This window comes from Megalops cyprinoides, chromosome 2 (assembly GCF_013368585.1).
Source record: "Megalops cyprinoides isolate fMegCyp1 chromosome 2, fMegCyp1.pri, whole genome shotgun sequence".
NCBI classification, from domain to species: Eukaryota; Metazoa; Chordata; class Actinopteri; order Elopiformes; family Megalopidae; genus Megalops; species Megalops cyprinoides.
In genome coordinates this window covers 16,727,480-16,751,253 of record NC_050584.1, presented here as the reverse complement: position 1 = coordinate 16,751,253, position 23,774 = coordinate 16,727,480, and the positions used below count along the sequence as shown (strand labels likewise).

The following is a 23,774-nucleotide window of genomic DNA, read 5'->3' as shown; positions in this document are numbered from 1 at the left end:
CTTTGCTCACACAGAGACCATTCTGAGTTATTGTTGTTATAAATTTGTTTCTGCGATGGTTCGCATAGCGTTTAGGGAAGTCTTTGAATCTGCCTTGAAAGGACTTATCTGTCCATAAATCAAAAAGTGCCCTTTCGCATCGCCTTTCATGTAGACAATTTATTCATGTCTCTTCCAGTGCAGAATCTGCCATCCATGAAATTCCAGATGACAAAAAAAAAATCCAAAATCAGCCTAACCCATTGAATTAATTTAGTGAAGAAAGAAATTATTTCTCATAAAGCTGTGATGATTGTGTGTGTAATTCAATACATTTATGATAGCTAACGGATGTAGGATGAGGCACAGTGTTTAATTATAGATTGAAAGATGTCTACAGTTGCCACAGGCAACATACATCAAAAAGTTGCATGTTTTGTCAATGTTTTCTCAATCTTCAGCCTATATGACCTTATATGTTAATTAACAGGACATTGCCCTATTCTGAGCAACAACTTTTTCATTGTTCATAGGAAAAAATATTCACTGGGAATAGGCTTCTCATTCTTATCTGCTGACAACAAAAAGAAGCTGAGTGCCAACAGCATTATGGTACATTTGTAACATACTGCAACTGGAGCATGGCATATCAGCACATACTATTGTTACAAACCAAGCTGCGTTGGTGAAGAGGCCAATGAACATAAACTGAACACTGAAACAGATTACAAGATGAAATGACGCATTATGCCCCTTGGTCTGGTTATTCTTTCAAGGCCACACAAAGGAGTAAAGGTATTCCATATCCCTTGAATAGCAATAACATGCACACACTGTATGTTTGACATAAATCTGAAAGGTCTGGCCTCACTAGGAATGGCTGATTTGTTCAACAATGTAGCTGTGATGAAAATAAATGGTTAGCTTAATTTGATGATGTTTGTTTATTGATTGAAATGAGCTGTTCAAAAGCATTTTAGGGAATATGTGAGAGGTAAATTACATAAATTATCTAACTAGCTGGAACAGAAACTTGGAAGGCCCCTGTGATTAGGGAATAAGCTTGCAGGTTTGTTTAAATCTTGAAGGTTACAGTGTCAAAGAAGCTAGAGGCCTAATTATTTTCACCATCTGCGGAGGCTTCAGTTTAATTGCTGTCAAGCTATATTATATACTAACTAATGAACATAATGATAAATCATTTGCTCATTAGCAACATATCATTCTTGCTGTTTCATGATCCACACATTATAGTTGCAAGGCTTAATGTACCATAGCTCACTAGCTAGTTAGAAAACTATGTCACAATATTATATTTCTAGAACTGCGCTCAGATGACAGCAAGGGGGAAAACAGCAGTAATACAAGCATAAATAAGCAGTTTTATTAATCATTCATTCAATTTTTTTGTGTGTGAAAATATTGTGGCTGCTGGTAGTGGTGGGGGGATGCTTCTGGAGACCCTACTGTTAAATTTAGTCAGTCTGTTATATTTCTGCCAGGCTTTTTACGCTAGTGATAACAAAACAACAGTATTCAACAGTGGATGGCAACACACAGCTTTTTTAATGAGTACAACACATCTAAACTCCACATTAAAGACAGAAATTTTTTAGCTTCTTTAGCATTTTTAGTTTTAACAGATACATAATGTGTAAATAAGACATTAAAACTACAAGTTATTTATTTCATTGAAATTTAGTTAAATTTAGTTAAACACATTTTATGTAATAGACACAGCAAAATGTACAGTTACAGCTCTAAATCCAGCTGAAACATGTATAAGTCAAAGACGTGAGATCTGAAGCACAGTTTAGGTTGTTTCTTAAAACACAGTAACCCCTGAAAGGCACTTTTGAGAAAATAAGATGAACGGAAGGTATTCAGTTGGAATTAATAAGTATTTGCTGTATACGTTAGTCTTGCTAGAGCTGATATATTGAAGAAATTTGTCTAATTTGTAACATTTTTAACACAGTAATGTTGAACTTCATCCATTTTAAAATAAATACCAGGGTCAACTCAAATCAAATGTGAGGTGGTGCTCAATGGGTCCATTACATTTCATTACAGTTGCTTCTCTCCAGCGTCTTATAGATGACATGATATTTCTACACAAAACTGATTTCAGGCGCATTTCTGACTGCATCAGATGTTGGGTGGAGCAGCTATTCCAAACTGACAGCTGCTATTGCTCTTGTAAGAGACAAAGGCCGGTTGTTCTGGTTTTAATTTTATGTGAGACCAATGTTTCAAATGCATTATATATTTATATTTATAAGAATTTGGTTTTCAGTTTCAGTACCCTTCAGTACCCCATTTTTGTTCCCACTTAATAACAAGAATATATGATCATAAAATTATTGGTTAAAGGAAAAAAAAAACAGAATAGCATTTGTGCATTTAAAAAGGGAGGATCCCTATTTTTGCATGAGACAGGGGCAGACAGACCCAGAAGGGGCATTAGCTCTCACAAATGGACTGGATTGTGGAAAGCCTTATGTGATTTGGTAAGCCTAGGTCCATATCTCAAAGAAGTATCATAACACAGCACGTCCTTCCATCATGGTACCAAGCACTTCATTAAACTATATATTTGGCAAATACGTTTGCACTGACCAAAGTGAACGTTTTACTATTCCCTCTGTAATCAAACAGAAGTTCAAAGAATCTTGTAGTGGATGTCCAAATGCTTGTTCAGGTGTCGTTTCAACCCCCTGCTCCATGCTCTGTTCTTCATGTTGCCTTACAAACTTGTGCTACTGTATGATACTATTTCTTCTTGTCTTGCACAATCTTAAGAGTTCAGGGGTAGCTGGAAATAACAAAACAAATGTGCAAGGAAGAAAGACTTGTTCAAATCTCTTACATAAAGGGCAAAGGACCTCACAGTTGTTCAGAATCCGGGCCTCTATGGCTTTCATTTTGCGGCCGTATGTAAAATATGCGCAAGCTCCAAAAAGTTCACTACACAAAGAGTAAACCTAGGCCATTGGTGGGAGAAGGCACAAGCATGCTCACAAATCACACTGACACAAAAGCTGCAAAGGGTGGGCATGTAATAAGCAGAAGGATTTGCCCTACGGACATGCAAAATGCACAGTGAAGTGGTGACCAACGTTCCATGCAGTAAAGGGCCCGGAGGAGGGCCCCACCATGAGCGCTGGAGGAACTGGATCCTCGGGCGGGCCCATGTGGGGGGCGGTGAGCGCTGCAGTCACTGCTTGGAGGTCACTGCCTTCATCAGGGGGATCCACTTGCTCCTCTTGCTGAGACGCAGCCTCTCTCCGCGGCCGTGGAGCACCTCCGGGCCGTCGCGTTCGTCTGCCTCGGACGTGATCTCCATTTTCTGAATGATCAGCTTCAAAAGGTTGTACTGCTTCTCTAAGACTGTGGACATTTCCTTTAATCTGGAAAGATTACACAAACCAGATAAAGTAGCGCAAATGCTGGTACAATCGATGAAATGAGTTAATGCTGTATTTTTGATGCTCAGTATACACAGTATAGTGTTCCGCATTTTGAATGGATTGATACCTTGTTTAAAAGTAGAGTCTCATCCCTCATAGAGATCGCTGGCAAAGGTTTTTATATTTTGATTGAGTTGGAACCTCATCTTATATTCTCCATACATGTTTAATTGATGTGGGTTTCAGCCTTCAGAAAAAGGCTTTCATATCTGTATGTCCATCTTAATATCTTAATAAACACTAGTATAATAGTAAACCCAATATTCCATTGAGTGACATACAGTACTGTTTTACAGAGCATTAGGGTATACAATTCTGTATTGACGTGCCTTCAGGAAAAGGTTTACTTATCTGTATGTCCATCTTACTATTTTAATAAACACTAATACAATAGCAAACCTAATATTCCATCGAGTGACATACAGTACTGCATTACAGACCATTAGGGTAACATTTTGCATTGACATGCTCAGTGCTGTTACTCAGGTCGTAGCCATGGGCCATATGGAATGCATATGGAATGCTATGATAAACCAAGATGAATCATTTTCAATAGCAAAATTATACAGTAAAGCACTAATCCTTTTTATAGTGTCTCTGCAGATGCTTTTTGAGAGGGCTAGCTCAATATTTATCTGATGTTTCATTAACAATGCATACCATTATATTTTGCTTTCTACTACAATTTGAAATTGTCATGGTGCTGCCTGTGTCAAAATCAACAACAGAGAGGAATAACACAGTTACTATAATCCACAAATTAGTATTAGTACTAGCATCAGTAGTATTGTTTAATCCTGCAGGGTATTTGCCTCGTAGGAATTTGGGAAAATAACATCATGAATTCATTTGTTGGTCAATAATGCATATTATGAATAATTTTGAGAAAAAGAAGACAGCAATTGGATTATCTTATCACATTACATAGACACTAAAGATGACTGAAATTGAGCATTATGAAGAGATTTTAAAATCTTGCATGTGATTTTGATGGTGAACACTAGAGGATGCTCAAACACTGAATGGTAAACATGAAATACAACAGAATGATTTTTAAACAGTTGTCTAGATTATTTATGTTATGGAAATGTGTACATCTGAATCAAACTGAAGCAAACATTTTCTTCCTTCTTTCCTTATGTGTAGTACATTGTAGTACAGTGTACATGAAAAAATTCTAGAACAATTCTTGGAGTTTTGGCTTCCAGTGTTTTGAATTAAAGGCTAATGTGATATAATACTGATGATAATGATAAATTATATATAATTTACCCCAAATAATATAAATACCCCAAATAATAGTAGTTATTAGGTACTGAAATTGCAACATGGCCCACTCAATCCTTACCTGTACTTCTGTTTATGTAGCTCATATTCCAGAGGAGTCAGCTGATGGGAGTTTGTGGTTAGGCGGGTGCGTGACTCGCTCGTCTCGGAACCGTATATCCAGAAATAGAAAATTCCCTGTTTAAAAGAAGTCATCCATCTATATGTATTTATATATCAAAGTTCAGTGTAGTTTAATGCAATGCTGTGTAAAATTGTGCTGTGCTAAAGTGATGGCCCAGTATCTTCTATATTTAGATGGTATTAAATATGTGGAGGTTTACTTCAGAGTGTGCATTAGCATTGTATTTGGAATGGTACAGTCCCCGTACTTACATAAAGGCAGACATTTGCGATCTCAGCGCTATGTTTGGCACTGACACTTGATCATATGTGTTTAGAGTCCTGTTGTCCTGTTGGTGCAAATTCTGCACTTTATTAGATGCACTATGTAAATTGCTCTTACAGGCCGCTAAATGACAGTAATGTATGGTAATGGAATCAGCTGCTAGAGTTAAGAAAATGCAAGTCCAGTATAGATGTGTTCTTGTTTATCTGACAGAACTTTTATATATTTTTTCCTCAAACCTTCTTTCCACATATTCTGTTTGGGTACACTGTGATCATGGTCTGGTCCACCCGTTTCATGAACCAGTACGGCAACTTTTCTTCCAAACCAGTGTGAAGGTCAATCTACACAATACAATGTAGAATATTCTCTGTTAGTCATTAGTCATAGTCAACAGTCAAGCACACCATTTCATTCAGCACACAGGGGTTCATCCAGTAGTTGGCATTAGCCTCATGACGTTTCCTCAAAAGATGTATGTGGTGTTTCTATATGTGGTGGTAACTTTCTATACATACCTGCATTGCAATTCGCTTTAAAGAAGCATTCCTCTGTACCTCAGCAATGTCACCAACAGCTAAACCAATCTATGGGCACACATACCAAAAAAAAAACAATAAACTTGCTAAATAAAAATCAATTTCCAGAAATGATCACTTAGAGCAACTGTGTGTCTTTTAGGATGAAGCTTACCAGCAGGTTCATGAGGAGAATCGGCATGAGAAGGACGAACCAAACAAAAACAGCGTATGTGACATAAGGGAAAGGAAGGTTGCCTCTTAGATAGGGATCCAGGAAGTTGTCTTGGTAGTTCAACTCTCCAACCATCATGACAAAGGTCTGCATCATTGAAATGTCTAGTCCATCAAAATGTGTCTGAAAAGGGGAAAAAAGACACATTTAGCCCTTCACATTCAAACATCAGTTTTTCTAACACAGACAGTTCAGCATGGCTGTATTTAATTTGGCACACCACTGCTGCCTCCTGATCTCAAAGACATATGGTTGTACCGTTTGATGTGAAGTGAAACAGTTGTACATTGATTGAAATTGCTGAATATTTATCCATACCTGGCCGATCATGAGAGCGTAGAAGCCCAAAGCGAATGCCAGCATCAGGAAGAAGAAGATCATTATGATGCTGAGGAGGGTCCGCAGGATCTCTCCAAACATCACCACGTAAATCCCGAAATGCTCAAACCTGATACAGGAAAAATAAGGTGAGGAACACAGCCAAACCAATTAATTATCCAGGCTCTCTATATTCTTATCTGAATGACAGCCTCTCTGTGTACCTTTGTAGATAGAGAAGGAAGTTCACCCAAGAGACAAGAACTGCCCATGCCCCGGCCTGCCAGTACCAGGTGCCATCAGCATTCATCAGCAAAGGGAAGACGAAGAGAAGGGAAAAGATGGCCGCCGCCCAGTCCAAGAGATTGGAGATGTCTCTGAAGTAATTTGCGCGCTTTGGGGGAAAAGGATGATGAGTAAAATATGATGCAGATGTGGTGCACTGTCAACATTTCCTTAATATCATGCCACTGGTATGTATTAAAAGCTCAGAGAAATTCATCTGAATTCATTACCACTTGTAATATACAGGTAATGTCAGCATCAGAGCCATGAATGGCCATTATGTTGTATATACTTGAGTATTAGAGGGAATGATGGTGATTGCAACCCACACCCCTTTCAAAGCTCTTAAGTCCACACATAAGTGATCTTGCTTAATATTGATCATATTTTACCAGACTCATGTTGGGAAGCCCCTTCAAATACAGAGAAAACAGACTGCTCGAAATGTGATATAGGAAGTAACACCTTTCAGTACCTGCTGCACTATCTGTACCGCCTCCTTTCCAACTGCATACAGATTCATAGCCAAGATCAGGAACATGCAGCTTGTGAGGAAATAGCTTTGCTGTAATGATAATTAGAATTAGAAATCAAAATGACATGGTAGAAATTTATTCTCTCTGTATTATTTTGTTGATGATAGTCACACACAATGTTACCATTAATGATCTATCTAATCATCTTATTATATAATTATCAAACAAAATGCCAGGAAGTAAAAAAAAAAAAGTTTATGCACCTCCTGATTGATGTTTATTTTGTAATTGCATGCTTGCAACTTTGTTTCATATAATAGTGTTTATCAGTATATAGGTGTTAAAGACCAGTGCCGAGAGTTTTCATTATTCCTTTGATAAATTATACAGACATACTGCACATGGAATTGGCACTGGAGAGAAAAATGGTCTTTATAACCTTGAGGCAGGACAGTTAACTCTGGTAAATTGCACAGTTACTCATTAATTGTATGAAGTGAGGTGTAAAACGTGTCTGAGATTCCTCTCAGAGAGCAGATAAGCCATCATGATGAAAACAGCTTGCTGAGAAAAGGGGAGATAGACATGTTACATGTTGACACGGTGAGGACAGAGAATGCTTCCTAAAATGAGATTGAAAGGTGATCTCTGTAAGTACCAAGATTATGTTACACTGGCAATTTACTTCAAGGACAAAGTGACTTAAAAAATCCTTGCGGTATTGATTTATTACGGTATCTCTGCAAAAACCAATGTGTGGGTCACAGAGAGTTCCGTTCTCCATCCACTGTCATCATCTGGAGCTGTCAAATTTTTAATGGAAAGCATCTGAGACTCCCTTAAACGTGGCACTTAATAGATGGAGCTGTGTAAGATGACGCAATTTTCCACCCTTCCATTGGGGATTGTTACATCAGTGAGTTGCTGCACTGCACCTTGTCCAAGGTTGTGGACACCTTGCTGATAGACGTGCCGTTCGGTGTTGAGGTGATGGTGGGCCTCATGTTCACTATGAGGTGCGAGAGCGGCAGCAGCCCGAGGGAGTAGACAGCCAGGTTCAGGATGTGCGCTTTGCTCCCATAAGCGTTCCTGCAGGAGGTCAACAGTTACAAGCACAACCACTGACTCTTTCATTAATTATTTGTGGAAGTGGCACAGTTGTGCGCATGCTAATGTCACAATGTGAGGTGTAGAAAAAGCAAGGATTTTGTTCATGCATAACCTGTATCTGATGATCAGCGGCACACAGAGCTCTGATCAACTGAATAACATTGTTATCATCGTTAATAATGGTTCCCAAACGTTTGATGAGAAAGGATTGATCTGAGGATCTTTAATTAGACTGAGGGCCAAAAAGACAAAGACAAAGCCCAAATCTGTACATTTTTATTTACTAGACATTCAGAATGTGTACTCTCAAGACAGTAACAAAAACAAAACTTCATTTATTCTGCTGAAACTGTAAAACAGAATCCGTACCTGAATAATTTAACTAGCTACACCATTAACATCAACAACACAAAGTAGCCTTGTGGTGAACATTAATAATGGGCTTGATTTAAGTCACATAACCCCCTCCCTGCAGAAAGTGTCTTTTTTCCATGGTCTTGGGTATCTTATGTCATGTGGAGGCAATAAAAAACACTTTGACATCGTACCACAGCACCTTCTCCCGTGGAAACGAAACACATTGTAAGTACCTTTTCTAAAGCAAATATGATGAAACGGTATACAAAACAGTGGTGAAAATTCCTCATGGCTTACATGTATATGTCCAAATTAAGTACATACTGTATTGGAATCTTTGCAATGATAGTTCAGCTACATGTTTAAGAATAGCCACTGCAAAGATCTCAGTTTCAATCAGATAACTGAATTTAAGCATTTCGAGGAAGTAGCCCAGGTACAGTCACATTTTAAACACCATGAGCAAACTAGGTAAATATAAAGATAAAACAGAAAGGCATTAGCTAGCTAGCTAGCATTTAGCCTGCATGCGATACTTTAGCAACCCCTGATTTATGAAATATTTCTTTGTCATCTTCTTCTTATTATTACTGTTACCTCAGTTGGTACAGATATGGTTTAGTGTATACTTGCCATTTCATTTCCAAATATTTCTTGCAGACTGGGTGGGTCAAAAGCTCTATACGATTATACCGCACCATGGCCTGAAACAAGAAAACAAATGATGATAGCATTTAGTGGATATCACAGCCAAAGGTCAGAGTGTTATTCGGTGAAGATATATATACAGATATATCTATGTAAGATATATATATATATATATATATATATATATATACAGATACATAATTTCATATAGCATCTTAACAAACATGCAGTGAATAGCACTGTATGTACTGCACTTTCATTTGTCTTGAATTTATATTTCTTCTATTTATTTATACCTTTTCGAGCAATGCCTGGTACTTTCCCTAATTTGATTAGCAAATAGTACATGAAAAAATGTACCACTTTGAAAATATGCTCAGATTTCATACATCTGTCTTCAGCACTGCAAGTGTTGCTGCTCACTCTGTTTCTTCATTAGATTTTTTTTTGCTTCAGTCTTAAATATTTGTTTTTTTTTCACAACAGTGGTAAATACACTTACATTCAGTGATGCAAGAGGTTGAATTGCAAATGTTTTGTCTGTTTTAGCATGTTTTTTCAATTTTATTGGAGCTTGAAGCCAGCGGAAATTGTATTCAATCTGTATGATGAAAGAAGGAAAATCACACTTAATGAATTCATAAAACAAGATTAAGATCATTTTCAGTTAAAAGTCTAGGTTACTGAGACATCATTCAAGATAGCATTAGTAGAAAACATACACAGTAGTCATGGCTGTTGACATCATGTTCTGATTCTTTCACACATTGGTCCAAAAGGTACTGTCAGAAAGACAGAACAGAAATGTATTAGATTGTTCTGAGTATTTTATCTAAATAAAAATGTCCAGTATGATAGTATGATGAATGACTGTCACATTGCGCGTGTATTGGAAAATAAGACAGACCTTGCATGATTCTGGAAGAAATTCAATCAAGTCCAGAATAATGCAGTGCTTGGATGCACCTATTCTGAAGGCACGTATGGCCTCGCTACATCTGAAGCAAACACAAAAAGAAGAAAAGCACTGCAGTGTGAGGGAATGAGAGACACTCTTGTTCAGAGCGACTTCCAGCACAAAAGAACAAAATAACAGAATTTCTTATGATAACCAATATCATAATTTATTTGTTGGAGGCCCTCTTCAATGCCTTCAGATAAAAGAGGATGCATAGGCTGAGTTCAATCCAGGCATCAAAGACACCAAGGTATGCTCAGGGGAACATAGCAAATGGGCAAAACCTGTCGCTCTCAATGATGGCGTTGGCCACTTCCTTTCTCCCATGATGCACCGCTTCATGAAAGAAGGATGCGTCGCTGTTGTTGAGTATGAATTCGGCTCCCTTGCTCAGCAGCAGCCTCACAGCTGCCGCGTGCCCCTCTTTTGCAGCCAAATGCAGAGCTGTGTTCTGAAACAGCGTCCCCCACAAACGCACCACATGAAAACAAAAAAAAAACGTTTAATTTGTTAATATATTATTAATACATTCATTTATTAATAATTACACTACACAGAATCAGCAATAATGCAGTGCATTTATACAAAATACAGTATCGAGAGTAAACTGACATGGCTTGAATGTGGGAAAAGGAATTAGTCCAGTTAGCTCCTATCAGTCCAACATGATGAAAATTCTAAATATGTCATTCCATTCACTCCCTATTTCAGTTGTAACAGGGTAACACAAGTGTCATTATGTGTAGAATTGTTTTACTGAGGGTCTCATGCATCAACCATCCATATGCCCAAATTTCATCCTGAACTGAACACAGGGATTGTTTTTACTTATCATGTGAGAATTTCCAAAAAAAGTTACACACTTTCGCACACCTTTTAGGCTATTTATACAAATATTTTCTTGTGACAGTACTACAGGGGAGAAGTACAACTTCTGGATTGGTGAATTTCATATTTTTGCATCAGCAGTGTCAGTATAAGAGAAGCAGAATTACCAAGGACAAATTCCTAAAATTAAACACTATAATGTGGCCAGAGGAGCGGTGCTGGAAGGGGGATGTGTTCCCTCATGTTGGCTCCATTTCTTGTCTGACTGGTGCTAGATCTCAGCTTCCAGCCAAGCCAGACAAGCTCACCTGAAGGCAATGAACTCATTTAGGCCTTATTTAAGCCTCCCTAGTCAGACAGGGAAATCTGAAGTACTAATTAGGGGAAAGTGTGGAGGGTGAAGTAGGACAGCTTTTGTTTGCCGTGACTTGAACTATTTTTTGAATCTCCACCTGTGTAGTGAACTTTTTTGGTCTGGGAAGCTGAATTGGTGTTTTGGTCCTGTTTTGTTTTGACTATGCTTTTGGGTGCTGTTTTGGATTTGTTTGCTTCACTGGCTTAGCTGGCCAGTAATATGCAGAGACTACACATGTATAGGTAGTCTCCTAAAGTGAGGTGGTATTTGTTTTATTTAAGATTTTTTTTTATCTAATGCTGTTGGCAGTGTTTCATCTGTCAGAGCAAAAGTCCTTCAGCCTCATTATATTGCCTTGTATTTGGTCCATCATTTTATTGCACACCCTGTGATTCACCTCTGGTCCCTGCATATGTATGATTTTTCAATAAAGCAGAAGCACATGAACATAATGAAAGCATTTCCAAAATGCATTACAGGTTTGTGCCAGTGTGCTGAGACTGAGTACAACATGTTGACTGCAAAAAAAAAAAAAAAAAAATCAAATGACATAGTGCGTTTCTATATATAAGTTTAATGTGATGTACAAGTAATTGCAAGTGACATGAAAATGGCTGATCTTGACCTTTTGAAGACTTGGCTAATGCGACATTCGGGCAAGAGAGTCTTCAAAGACCATTTTGATTCCTTTGCTGAGAGCACGGAATAGCTAATAAATTACTACCAATGACTTGAAGAAATGATCTTAAATCTGTGCACTGGCTTAGCTCCGCCAGTAACAGGACCAGCTTGCCTTGGTCATGCTATCCCTGAACATGTCCAAGTGCTAGTCACGCTCAGTTTTTTGGCCATATGCACCTTTCATTAGGAGTTTGCTTGGCTGAGGGTATCACAGCACTCTTTAAGTTGCACGATATTGCACTCTTCATAACATGGCCCAGATATATGGGATCCCCATAAAGTCAGAGCACATGAGGGATGCACATGAGCACTTTTACTTCAATTCAGGACAATCATTTTTCTTCCCATGTCATTGGGAGACTATTGTATTACAGTGGGTATAGAATATATGCTTTATTCTTAAAAGGACACAATTATGTCATAAAAATTTAGAATCCTTGGAACTCAAGAACGTACTCTAAATCAAGAATGTATCCTAAATGCATGTGTGCTTTTCCTAAGCATTAATCATAACATACGGCATATACACACTCTACATTTTGTGTGTGAGAATACTTCTAGTAGTAGCTCTATGCACTCGTTGATAAATGAGGCCCCAAGACAATACTGTAGTGTGTGAGCATATGGTGGAAACAGTTGTCACCGTACCCCTTCTTCATCCGTTTTGTCCAGTAATTTCACATTTGCCCCCAAGAGGATGTTCATGGTCTGAGTGAATCCCTCAGCCGCAGCATGGTGTAAACATGTCCAGCCTTTATAATCGCTATAGGGGAGAGCAATGAAGGGGAAACGTGAACCATCCTGAGGGGTTTCTGCAGGTGAAATGAATGTGTGGATTGAATGCACAGGAGTCTTCTGCTTCGCAGATGTCTTTACCCATGATGAGTTGCATATCTCACATTTAACATATGGCTGTGTATTTACTGAAGCAGTTCAGGCTGAGTTCTTCGCTGAAGGATACGACTAAAGCTTCCCACACACAAATTGAATCTGCGGCCTTCAGAGCAACTTACATTAGTTGCTTAGCAGACACTCTTATCCAGCAACTTACATAGCTTGCAGTTTTTACATGTCATGCTTTTTCACAGCTGGATATTTACTAAGACAATTCTGTTTGAATGCCTTGCCCAAGGGTACAACAGCAGAGGCCCACAGAGGAATCAAACCAGCAACCCTTGGTTTATGAGCCCTCCTCCATAAAACTATGCCAGCCTGCAGCCGCAAGGTACAGTATAATTTCTGGACGTGTAGAAAAAGGCAGTTGTCTACACAGAGAAGCAGACCAAGAGCACATCTACCTTTGAAACAGGGCTCCTTTTCTGAGCAGCAGCTCAACCACTTTGGTGTGCCCACCCCGGGATGCCAGGTGCAGAGGGGTCATCCCCCAATCGTCCCCTTCATTCAGCAGTCTGGAGTCTATCATGGTCTCCAGAAGCCTGTGGCATGTGTTTATCCGCCCATATCTTGTCAAAGAAAGAGGGAAGATGCAGTCATTGCAACCAACAAAATGATCCAAATAACAAATGAAGTCCAGACGTGGTGTTGTCCAATGTTAATTTATGAATTAGAATATGGACTGATGGAAACACACCATTCAAGATTTGTGAAATTATCTGGTGATCTACTGAAATACTAGATGTAAGACATTTTTTAAAAAATCTGGAATCAGATGGAGTTAAACCTTTAAAAGGTAATCGTTCATTTGATGTGTATTCTGCCTTGTGTTCACTCTGCTCTTCCACTCCGTCCCTATACCATAATTGCATTCCATATTGCAAAGTCTTCAGTGCAAAGCCTTGCGTATGGCACCGCCTTTACACGTGCACAGAATGCTTATGGAGGACACACTCACTCAGCTGCGAAATGAAGGGCAGACTTCTTATCCTTGGACTTTAGGTCGACCGAGACCTTCAGGCATAGCATGTTCTGCACCGAATCGGGGATCCCCAGTCGGCAGGCGTAGTGGAGGGGGGTGCAGCCTTCGTTGTCCTCGTCACTCAGGAGCTCCTTCACGCTGCTGCTCTGTGGGGGGAAAGCGCAGGGCACACGTGACGACCCTTCATGGTCGGGACAGGGGCATTATTACCTCTGCCAGGAGCTCCACTTAGTAGTATTTCATTAAAGAGCAGACTCCACTTATAATTATGTACTGATGTGCTGTCAGTTTTTCACTAAATGTAGATTAATTCTGGCCTTTCAGACCGAGATTATGTGGTGCAGGTTATTCTTAGCCTGGAGAAAGGTGAAGGCTGCATGAATTTCTGCCATGTGACTGAAAATAACTGCTTTTTCAGCAGATTGTTGAAAGCATGTGTTTCCTGTCATGCAGATCACATAATGATTTTACATGGGTTATATCCTCTTAGTTTATGTCATTTTGTTTACAGATCATGTGTCCATCATCATATAGATCATGTGTCCATGTAGCCATTTACAAATCAAATTATTGTTTTGCAGAATGCCTGATCCCTTTCAGTTTCAGGAACGTAAAAACTTAAAAAGTAAATTTCAAAATGGAAATTAGACTGATGTCGATGTAAAGAGTGCCATGTTATCCTGAGCAGCAGCCGTGAATTGTAAACTGTCATGTCAAAGCAATTTGTAATATTATTTGATCTTCAGTGCCATCCAAAACAGATCACATGATTAGAAATGAGTGCCCACAGAAAAAATACCTGTAAAATATCATCAGGGAGATTTCTCAGACCTTTCGGCTGCAAAGTAGCAAGGTGTAGGAAGTTGCAACCCATTTTGTCTTTTGTCTTTAAATCGGCTCCTGAAACAATCACACGCATGCATGTGCACGCACACACACATGAAAAAGCACTTATAATTTAACTGCGTCATGCACGTACATTTTGTATGCAGAATTGAATATCATGCAAGGTATCTGCATATGGTTATGAGGTGGTTATTTAATGAAGTGCAGACATTTCCTCTGTATTCACTTCCTGTTGTTGTCACCTTTTGACAGTAAAAGTTCCACAGTTCTCCATGCTCCACAGCTTGTAGCCAGTAGCAGTGGGGAATGACCTTTGCAGTCAATACTGTTGATATCCGCACCCTATTCCAACACAAAGCAATACACATTATCTGTAATTCAGGTAAATCCACCCTGTTAATACAAATCATAAATTAATGTCTTTGACCTCAAATGGGAATAAAACATGTATTATTCCTTTTATAATAATATGAGTGTAATTAATTTTAATGGCACAGACAGTGAAATTTTTGGTAACTTGTTTTTGACACAGACAACAAAAATCCCAACAACCCAATGTTTGAAAATTTTGCAACAGAGTGACAGCAGGTGTACAGAAAATGCATAGACAATAAGAATCAAATGATTTATTTTTACCAGTGGCAGACCTGGTTCATACCTTTGGCTGTGGATTCTTTGGTTTAAAGTTGTTTAATCCTAAACTAAGTGCTGTGCCAGTTTACAATATCATAGACATAGACGGCTCCTTAATGCCATAATGCATTATGTCTATGGAGAACATAACACATTGATGACACATACATGGAATGTCATTATGAATACTACAAATGATTATCTTAAACATGAACGTTATGAAGGTCATTAAGAAAACATTTTAAGCTACATAAGGATACAATAATTCACTCCAAAGTGAACGTTACCAAAATTGTTAATTAATCTGGTGTTAATCATCAGATTTTTTACAATTTCTCTTGTAGTTCACCATTATTTTTATTCAAATGCCTTCTTGCCAGTCTCAGATGGCATAAATACACCCAGCTCAACATACAAATGTGCACTGAATATTCACAACCATGGCCAAAATTATCACTGCCCATCATCTTCCTACAGTGTGTTATCCTGCTATTGGGATGAGTGCTGAAATCCCTCTACAGCTGACAATTTTGCCAACTGTGCTGACATCATTAACAAAAAATGCAGACTGCAAGGTATTTTTTTTGATGTTGAAATTTGCCGGATTATAAAATGTGAGTGTCGTCATGTTTTATCTCTAGATGACATAACCTATGACAATCATACCTGTAAGATGAGGTATTCAACCAATTCAGCGTGATCAAATACTGTTGCCCTGTATAAGAAAAAAAAAGTTGAACGATGCAGACGGCATATTTCCATTTGAATGGAGTTCCACATTCTCATATATGCAACAACTGCAAAAATGTATTGACATGAGCACAAAAATTTAAAAAAATCTGCAAAACTGCTAGTCCTTGACAGGGTCATGCAAAAGATGAAGTGTGCCCTGGGTAAGCATGATAGAATGGAGGCAGAAACGGGGTCATAGCTTGGCATGGATGAGAGCAATGTTCAAGTTCATGCTAAGCTATTGCCTTCCCACACAGTGTTCATGAAAGCATTAGAAGGAAGACTGGGGCTGGTGTAGTACACCCATGAGAAAGCACACTCTTGCATCAGAGGCAGTGACCAGGATTCAACACAATGAACAGTGATCAGCAGGAGACAGGAGAAGACAGTCTTACACGGCAAAAAATATGATCTAACCACTAAGGGGGCTTTGTCCTTTGGTTAACGACTGAATCAAAGAAAACATTTCTTTTTCTTTTTTACCTAACTCATCTCAAAAAACATCTCAATAGTTGAAATCCATGTGGTGGGCTAGCTTGTGCTCAGTTGGATAAATTTTGTGCAGCCAGTGTGTGGAAGCTAGCTCAAGCTTGCAGTGTAAGAATATTGACACAAGTATGTTATCACCATAATTTCAGCTGCATGTATAGCATAAAATGTTCTTATGTTTACACATCTAACCCATCAGTTTTCTCACTGGAAGAGCTTGCACATCTCAACACAATTCGTATTTGTCCGTGTGAGATCTTTCATGTCCTGTTACATGTAACAGTTAATGCGGCACTGCAAAGCTGAGGTATCCTTCTACTCTTTGTGTTTTTAAATATACTTTAGTAGGACAGTGTTTATTTTAGCGGCGCATGTGACCTTTATGACTTTTTAAGATAAAAATGGGGCTACTTGTCAAACGTTATTGATGATTAATAACGATACAATGGCACATTCGACAAACAAAGTGCTGTAATATTTCCCACCAAGAGGAATTGTTTTGTATGCTTTTAAATGCATGACTTGAAAATTGGGTGTTATGATGGCTGGTCAGCAAGCATTAAGCAACCTTGAGGGCAATATTAAATGATGAAATGTGTTCTGAGACAATGTTTTCCATGATTTTGTTTTATTGATAGCAATGTTCTGTGAGTAATGTAACTTTTATGACAACTTCTCAACAAACATAAAACACTCACAGTGTAGTGTTAATTTATGATTTGTTTAAAACATCATAAAATGTCTAAAATTATTCTAATAATTCTAATAATTCTGTTTTCATGATAGCACTAGTGCACTCAAAACCAGGGGTGGAAGTAACGAATTACAACTACTCCCGTTACAGTAATTAAGTCTTTTTTTTTGGGTACTTGTATTTTTATGAGTATTTTTATATTTTTCAAGTCTGTAATTTTACTCTTACTTAATTAAGTGTGCATTACACTATGTAATCTACTTCGCTACTTTTAAAATCATAATCCAACTTTAACCTTATCGTTATTTCTACAACTTTTTACATATGCTTCAATGACAACTAAACTCATAGCTGTGAAAGTTGGGAATGACACAAAAAATGTAACATTTACTTAAATTAGTAAATTCAGAGTTGGACTGCAAAACAGTCTTAGTTTCCATACGTTGTATATGGTAGTACATTAACAATGGTTGAGTACTAAAATGACAATGAAAATGACACCTACTGCTAGCACATGATTAGCTGAATGCCGTGGAGTTATAACGTATCTTTAATGTATCTTTAACTGGGGCATAAAAGCTGTGTAAAAATGTTCTCAAAATATAAATATGTACTTAAAAGTGTGCATTATGGAAAGTATTTATCTGCATGAACCAAGCACATGGCCCTCAGTCTAGTCAATACCCCTTACATGGCTTCTTAATACATGTTGGATGCATCCAAACAAACCCTTTCCCTAGGTCACAGTTTTTACATACAAGCACCTCAGGTTGCCAGGTTAAAGGGCCACAGAATGAGAGAAAACCCACCTGTGAAGAGGGGTCTGCTTTGCACCATCAGTGATATTGATGATGTCCTCTACTCTGTCATAAGCCGCTAGCATTAGCTTGACTGCCTCTATGGCACCCTGAGTACAAGCAAAGTGAAGAGCCGTGGAATGGTCGCACTGTCAAAAGAGAAATCCGGGAAAACAAAACAAAAAAGGAGATTTTGGTGAAGAATGTCTTATGTTGACCACAGGCAATGGAGATGGAAATGAGGCTTTAAAGAAAGAGAGCCAGGAAATACATTTGGTGTAATCTGAGGAGGGCAATTTCTTCTCTCAAGCAGAGTAACACAAACCATTAATGCAATAAGGGTGAGTGATTGGGGCTGTATGCGGCATGGCAAGCGGTCTTTCACCATTAGAATCAGTGTTCCAGTCACTTCCAGCGCATAAGTGGGTACAATTTGTATCAATTTAACGATCTAGAGCTATTACTCCACATACCAATCTTCCCTCTTGACAAAGGGGAAGTATTCACTTTAGGACAGTAGAATTTTACTTGAAAAGTGTGCTGTGAAGAACAGAATCATTGTGTGGTCTTCAGACTTACCATATTGCACCATATCTCCTTTTCAGACAAATAAACATGTATCACTATCTTTTCAATAACATATCTTGTGAAAAAAAATGCATCATTGCTTCAATGGTGAATTGGAAAAAAAGATGAAGACCCTGAAAGGCCCATGGCATCACATGCTAACCATGAGAACACGTGATTTACCTGTTTCTGGTCAATTTTTGCTCCGTTTGCGATACAGAATTTGATCGCTTCAATGTTTCCTCCGCGAACAGCCAGATGAAGAGGACTGCTATTGGATTTGTCCAGGTAATTAATGTGTGTCTCAATTGAATAGCCTTTTTCTTCTCCTTCATTAGGGAAAACAAGAAAACGGCTGATCAGGAAAATATTACTGAACACATCATTCAGTAAAACGGAAATGTTCAGGGAAAAAGGCATGCAGACAAAGCGAAATATTCAGAAAAACAACCAGTCTGCAGGCCTTCTATTTGCTCTCCATAACTGAAATCATAGCATTTGTACATATGTCTATTTTATGTGAATTTTTGGGGACAGGAACAGTGTTATATACAGTGTTAAATACACCAGTGTAAACTCTGTTAAGCATAAGACATTATTTACTTGCAATACTAAGTGTGCCTGCAACTCTTTCAGGCTTTACCATTAAAAGGAGTAGAGACTATGTGAAATATGGATGAACTTTGCTATAATGCCCACAAGGAATCAGATGAATGACTATGCTAAAAAGGAGGCTCAGCAAACTGGAAAGCTCCTGAAGCACAGATGACACATGTGAGTTCTGTATTGCAAATCTGTCCTCTTACACCACACAGCTCCAAGCTAACAAAGGGGCCTCATTGGCTGCCTGTTGCATAGCAACCCTGTTGTACTATACTTTCAATAATGGTCATCTATTCACATTTATTCTTCTTTGGCGCTGCCAGTCTTTACCAATGTCCTCAGGTTTTCAGGGTCTCGGAGTGTGATTTTCAAAGGAAGCTCAACATCTGATAAAACGGTTGTATCTCCTCTTAGCTCAATTTTTCATTCAGATTTTGATCAGAATCTTTCTGACTCCATTGGACACAGATGTTCATAGACATCTAACTCTTCCATGTCAACAAAGTCACACTACTCATTCATCTGCAACTATACTTCATAAGTAATGTTGCTGGTTGGTTTTTTTTTTTTGTTTTTTAAGATTTCCTATTGTGTAAATAATAGAGTTGGTGACCTGCACAAATATTTGTTCTACAGCTAAATATTTTTAGAAAAGCACTGTTTTAAGATGCGGACCCTCCCCGTGGTGATAAACACTGTCTGCCGTGTGAAGGCGATGGTTTGTATGAGGCCGCGGCTGACTCACCCTTCTTCAGAATGACCTCCATGGCTCCCTTTGCACCTGCAAACGCAGCTGCGTGGATGGGAAAATGCCCAAGCTTGTTCTGATGACACATTATTGCTCCGTGCTCCAGCTAAGAAAGGGCAGGAACCGTCTGAATTTGAGGCGCTGTAATTTTACTAGTCACAGGCTGATTAATGTGTGGATGTAGTGTTTTTTTTTTTAAATGATGGAAAGTAATCGTGCATAATTTGACATTTATCCCTGCTGTTGAAACAATAAACAACGACGTAACAGGGAAAAAAAATGTCTGTGGAAAACCCACGTCCCCAAAACGGCTCATATTGTCAGGCATTTCAGTAAACCCCATTGTAATAACCATGCAACTAGGATAAAATGTCATGTCGCATTATTAACAACATCACGACAAATGTTCAATTTGTTGAGCATTTGGGGGTGAAGGGATGAAGGGATGAAGGGATGAAAGGGTGAAGGGATGAAGGGAGGAGGCACTCTCACATCCAGAGACGAGTGTGCTCACCAGTATGCATACAGCCTCGCAGTTGTCGATGGAGCAGGCCAGCATCATGGGGGTATTTCCCAGGTCTCCCTCCAGGTTTGCATTTGTTCTGCTGTGTGATAGCAACACCTGCACCAAAAACAGAATCAAGCGGGTAGGATAGGTACTGTAGAAACTAATTTAATTTCCTTCCTTGGAGTTTCCTTCATTTAATTTACTTCCTTGGTTCACATACTCCACTTTTCCTCAAGCCCAAATTCATCATAACTTTTTTCCAATTATATCAACTCTTGTTCTTACATGGTGCTCTGTTTTATGCACTCACATTATTGCTGTATTTTCTGTTAATACTGTGAGGATGTGTTCACTGTCATTGTTGCCTCTGTCATGAATACAGAGCGGGGGTGCAGGACTCACGCTGACGATGGCATTGTGGCTGAGGCTGACAGCCAGGTGCAGAGGTGACATGAGGGCCGTGTTCAGGATGTTGGGGTCTGCGCCGAGTTCCAGGAGGGTCGCACAGCTCTCCGGCTGCTTCCTCTGCACTGCCCAGTGCAGGGGAGTGCTGCCCTCGCCATCAGTGGCATTCAGGCCTAGGAGTAATGTTGCAGTCACTTAATACCCCTGGCTATATATATATATATATATATATATATATATATATAATATGTGTGTGTGTGTGTGTGTGTATGTTAATAATAAATATATGTTTTATGAATATTTAATATAATATATGACAGATTTTTCTCATCTTAAAAAATTTAAAAACATTATACATTAATCTTTATAGCACTGAACATATATGTATTTTTCTGTATTCCTGTAAAATTCCTTGTACCTCACTGTTGTCCAGTTCTAGTTACATTCCAATTAAAATTTTAAAAAATTAAAATAGGCAGGACATGATTATAAGGCAAATCTTAAAAAGTCCACGTCTCTCAGAGCAGGGGATATTTCATACCTCTGCTGCTTTTTTCTTTTTTTTTTCAGTAACTCAGCTGTAAGCATCTACCTTTTAAAGTGTACATCAGGACTGCTCTACATCACAAATAAAACATAAAGTCCTCAACCTTGCTGATGTAACTTCATTTTTGACCATTAAAAAATTATAGCGTGCTGTTTTTGCATGTGTTTCCACATCTGTTACGTCAAAGTGCATGGGGATTCCTTTGGAGGTTGTGCTGGTGACAGTGGTTTGTCACATGGGGTCCTCTGCATTATGCACATGTTCTTGAGCACACTATTAGTAATTAATGATCCCACAGAATCAGGGTAGCAATGTGGTGGTTTCTATGTGTTATTTGTGATTCAGTCAAGATGTGGGCGTTAATGTGCTGTCATGCTAAACGAATGGACTCACCCTCAGGGCTCGCCAGGCTTGCGATCAGCTGCATGGCGTAGATGTGCCCTCCCGACGTGGCATGGTGCAGAGCGCTGGCACCGGACTCATCTCGGACGCTCAGTTGCTCCGGGTGCTTTCTCAGGAAGTTCTCCAGCAGTGCCGTGTTACCATGGAGAGCCCACTGTCGACGTGACAATTTCAACCCCGCATCAGAACAGGCTGCGCGACCACCACGGAAACAAACGCACAACAAAAGCCTCACATTCTCTTGTTTCCTGGGTATTTCCTGCTCTCGGCTAGGTGAGGATTAAAGCATACAGGTTATGTAAGTTTTAGTGAATGTTGAAAGTTTTCTCTGACACTGGGCCCCCCCACTCCTTCTTGTGACATAATTAAATATTAACACAAACATACATACAGTATGACATAACACAACACAACATAACAAAACATTCATGCTAATGTACGGGACATGCCTATCCTCAGACATAGTGTCATTTGTGTTGTGTTTATGGTTTGCCTCAGAAAGAGCATTTATGTAGGGAACACTGCTATCACCTGAGGCACCGGTCATTTGGTGAGAACAGTTAAATTCCACAACAAACTTCGAATTAAATTATGTGAGATCTTTTAAGTCAGTTAGAGCCTGTTTGTCTATACAAAATACAGACAAGATGTAATGTAACAAATTCATTAACAGCAAGGAATACAAACACTGACCAATCAATGGAGAAAAAAAAAGAACTAGAATTAACTAAAGCAAACAGAAAAAGACAAACATGAAATGGATCAATGGATAAGATGCAAATGTAATAAAGGAAATAAAATAACATAAAAAGGGGAAGAGAAAACTCTATGAGTGTGAGTGTTGGAAGGGAGTTAACAGCTGTGAATCAAACTTCAGGAGATAATAAAATGATAACAGTAGTTTGATGTTAGCTTTCAGGGAGTGACCCCTACCTTCTCAGAGTAAGGGAGGGTGCCCTTTCAAAGACAGCTGAAGTAAAAACGTTGTTGCATCCGTTTTTGGAGAAGGTCACTTTTCAGAGCAAAGTGAGACAAAGGAGGGCACATCTGTTTGAGGGGGAGATACCCCCTTTTCAGAACAATGCCACTCAATCTGATAGGACAATGGAACCGGGTAAATGTCGTATGATGAAGGATGACCGAATCTCCAGTAACCTCTGGGTGACAATTGCTGGAGCTCCCTTCTTTGAAGTAACAGGAGCAGCAGATGCACATGGATCACTGGGCATTAGGATGTCTGCTTTCTTTAATTAAGCTCAGCGCAAACAAAGTTCTTTTTTGGACAGCAGCATTGTTTTATGGCCTGATAAGGGAGAGGGGTCATGCAAGGCACAATCCTCTCACTAAACAACAGCATGAACAACAAGTATTAAGGTCCTGCTCACGAATGCATGTCTGCTTTGAGGGGAATTTCAACTGGACTCTCGCCTTCAGACTCTGCGTGAAGAAAAAGCAGGACTATTTGCTTTGATGCAAAAATGTGGTTTACAATTCGATTGCAGCCACCCTTCCCAGGATTCCCTTATTGTCTAGGCAAAGAATTGAGGACCCGAGATAAACCCATGATGTGAACTCTGCATTTGTTTGTGTTCTACAGCAAAAGGAAAACCAATGAAAATAACAGTCATTCATAGTAGCTATGGATTTTCCCCTGTAGCTCTTCTTCTCTCATCCTGTTTACCTTCTAGATTCATCTCAGTCTTCATGAAGGTTATACTTTTAACACTATGGCATGAATGATATGAGAAGCACTGTCACAGACACCGGCTGGAATTTAACTTTGTGCATGAAGCATTCTAAGATAAAATTTTGACATTTTGAGGATACCACTGAGTATCAAGCCTGTGGCAACTGCGAATTGTACATGTGAACAAGCCCCACAAAATAGATGGCTGGACTCACTTCAAATAGATTTGTGGACGCCTGGGTTGTGTCATCCTCATCTATAACACATCTGTAGAAGCTGTTTTCCTTTGTCAGTTCCTTAGAGTATTGCATTGGGCTTCCTTCTGTTAATTTCTTCAATGACAGAAA

The 23,774-nt window shown here is 38.9% G+C and overlaps 1 protein-coding gene across 1 annotated transcript; it reads right to left on the bottom strand.

Annotated features, from left to right (window-relative positions):
* Nucleotides 1-3,196: 3,196 nt before the first annotated feature.
* Nucleotides 3,197-23,738, bottom strand: trpa1b (transient receptor potential cation channel, subfamily A, member 1b). The gene is made up of 27 exons (XM_036522362.1): nucleotides 23,643-23,738; nucleotides 21,732-21,894; nucleotides 20,789-20,964; nucleotides 20,393-20,500; nucleotides 19,876-19,984; nucleotides 18,711-18,856; nucleotides 17,973-18,109; nucleotides 15,915-15,963; nucleotides 14,858-14,957; nucleotides 14,569-14,669; nucleotides 13,746-13,915; nucleotides 13,192-13,356; nucleotides 12,542-12,656; nucleotides 10,314-10,480; nucleotides 9,979-10,069; nucleotides 9,794-9,853; nucleotides 9,574-9,672; nucleotides 9,057-9,127; nucleotides 7,892-8,045; nucleotides 6,956-7,045; nucleotides 6,420-6,589; nucleotides 6,196-6,325; nucleotides 5,818-6,000; nucleotides 5,643-5,711; nucleotides 5,364-5,468; nucleotides 4,798-4,913; nucleotides 3,197-3,389 (listed from the first exon to the last, which is right to left on the bottom strand). Exons 1-27 carry the CDS (start codon nucleotides 23,736-23,738, stop codon nucleotides 3,197-3,199), a joined length of 3,333 nt encoding a protein of 1,110 aa, XP_036378255.1.
* Between the last annotated feature and the right edge of the window lie 36 nt (nucleotides 23,739-23,774).

Excerpts from the sequence above, each read along its gene's own strand:
- trpa1b (XM_036522362.1), bottom strand. The coding sequence starts at position 23,738 with ATGCAATACTCTAAGGAACTGACAAAGGAAAACAGCTTCTACAGATGT. Across the intron at positions 14,958-15,914 it reads TTGAATACCTCATCTTACAG|GGTGCGGATATCAACAGTAT; the intron begins GTATGATTGTCA and ends GTGTTGGAATAG. Across the intron at positions 12,657-13,191 it reads AAAGGAGCCCTGTTTCAAAG|CGATTATAAAGGCTGGACAT; the intron begins GTAGATGTGCTC and ends TCTCCCCTATAG.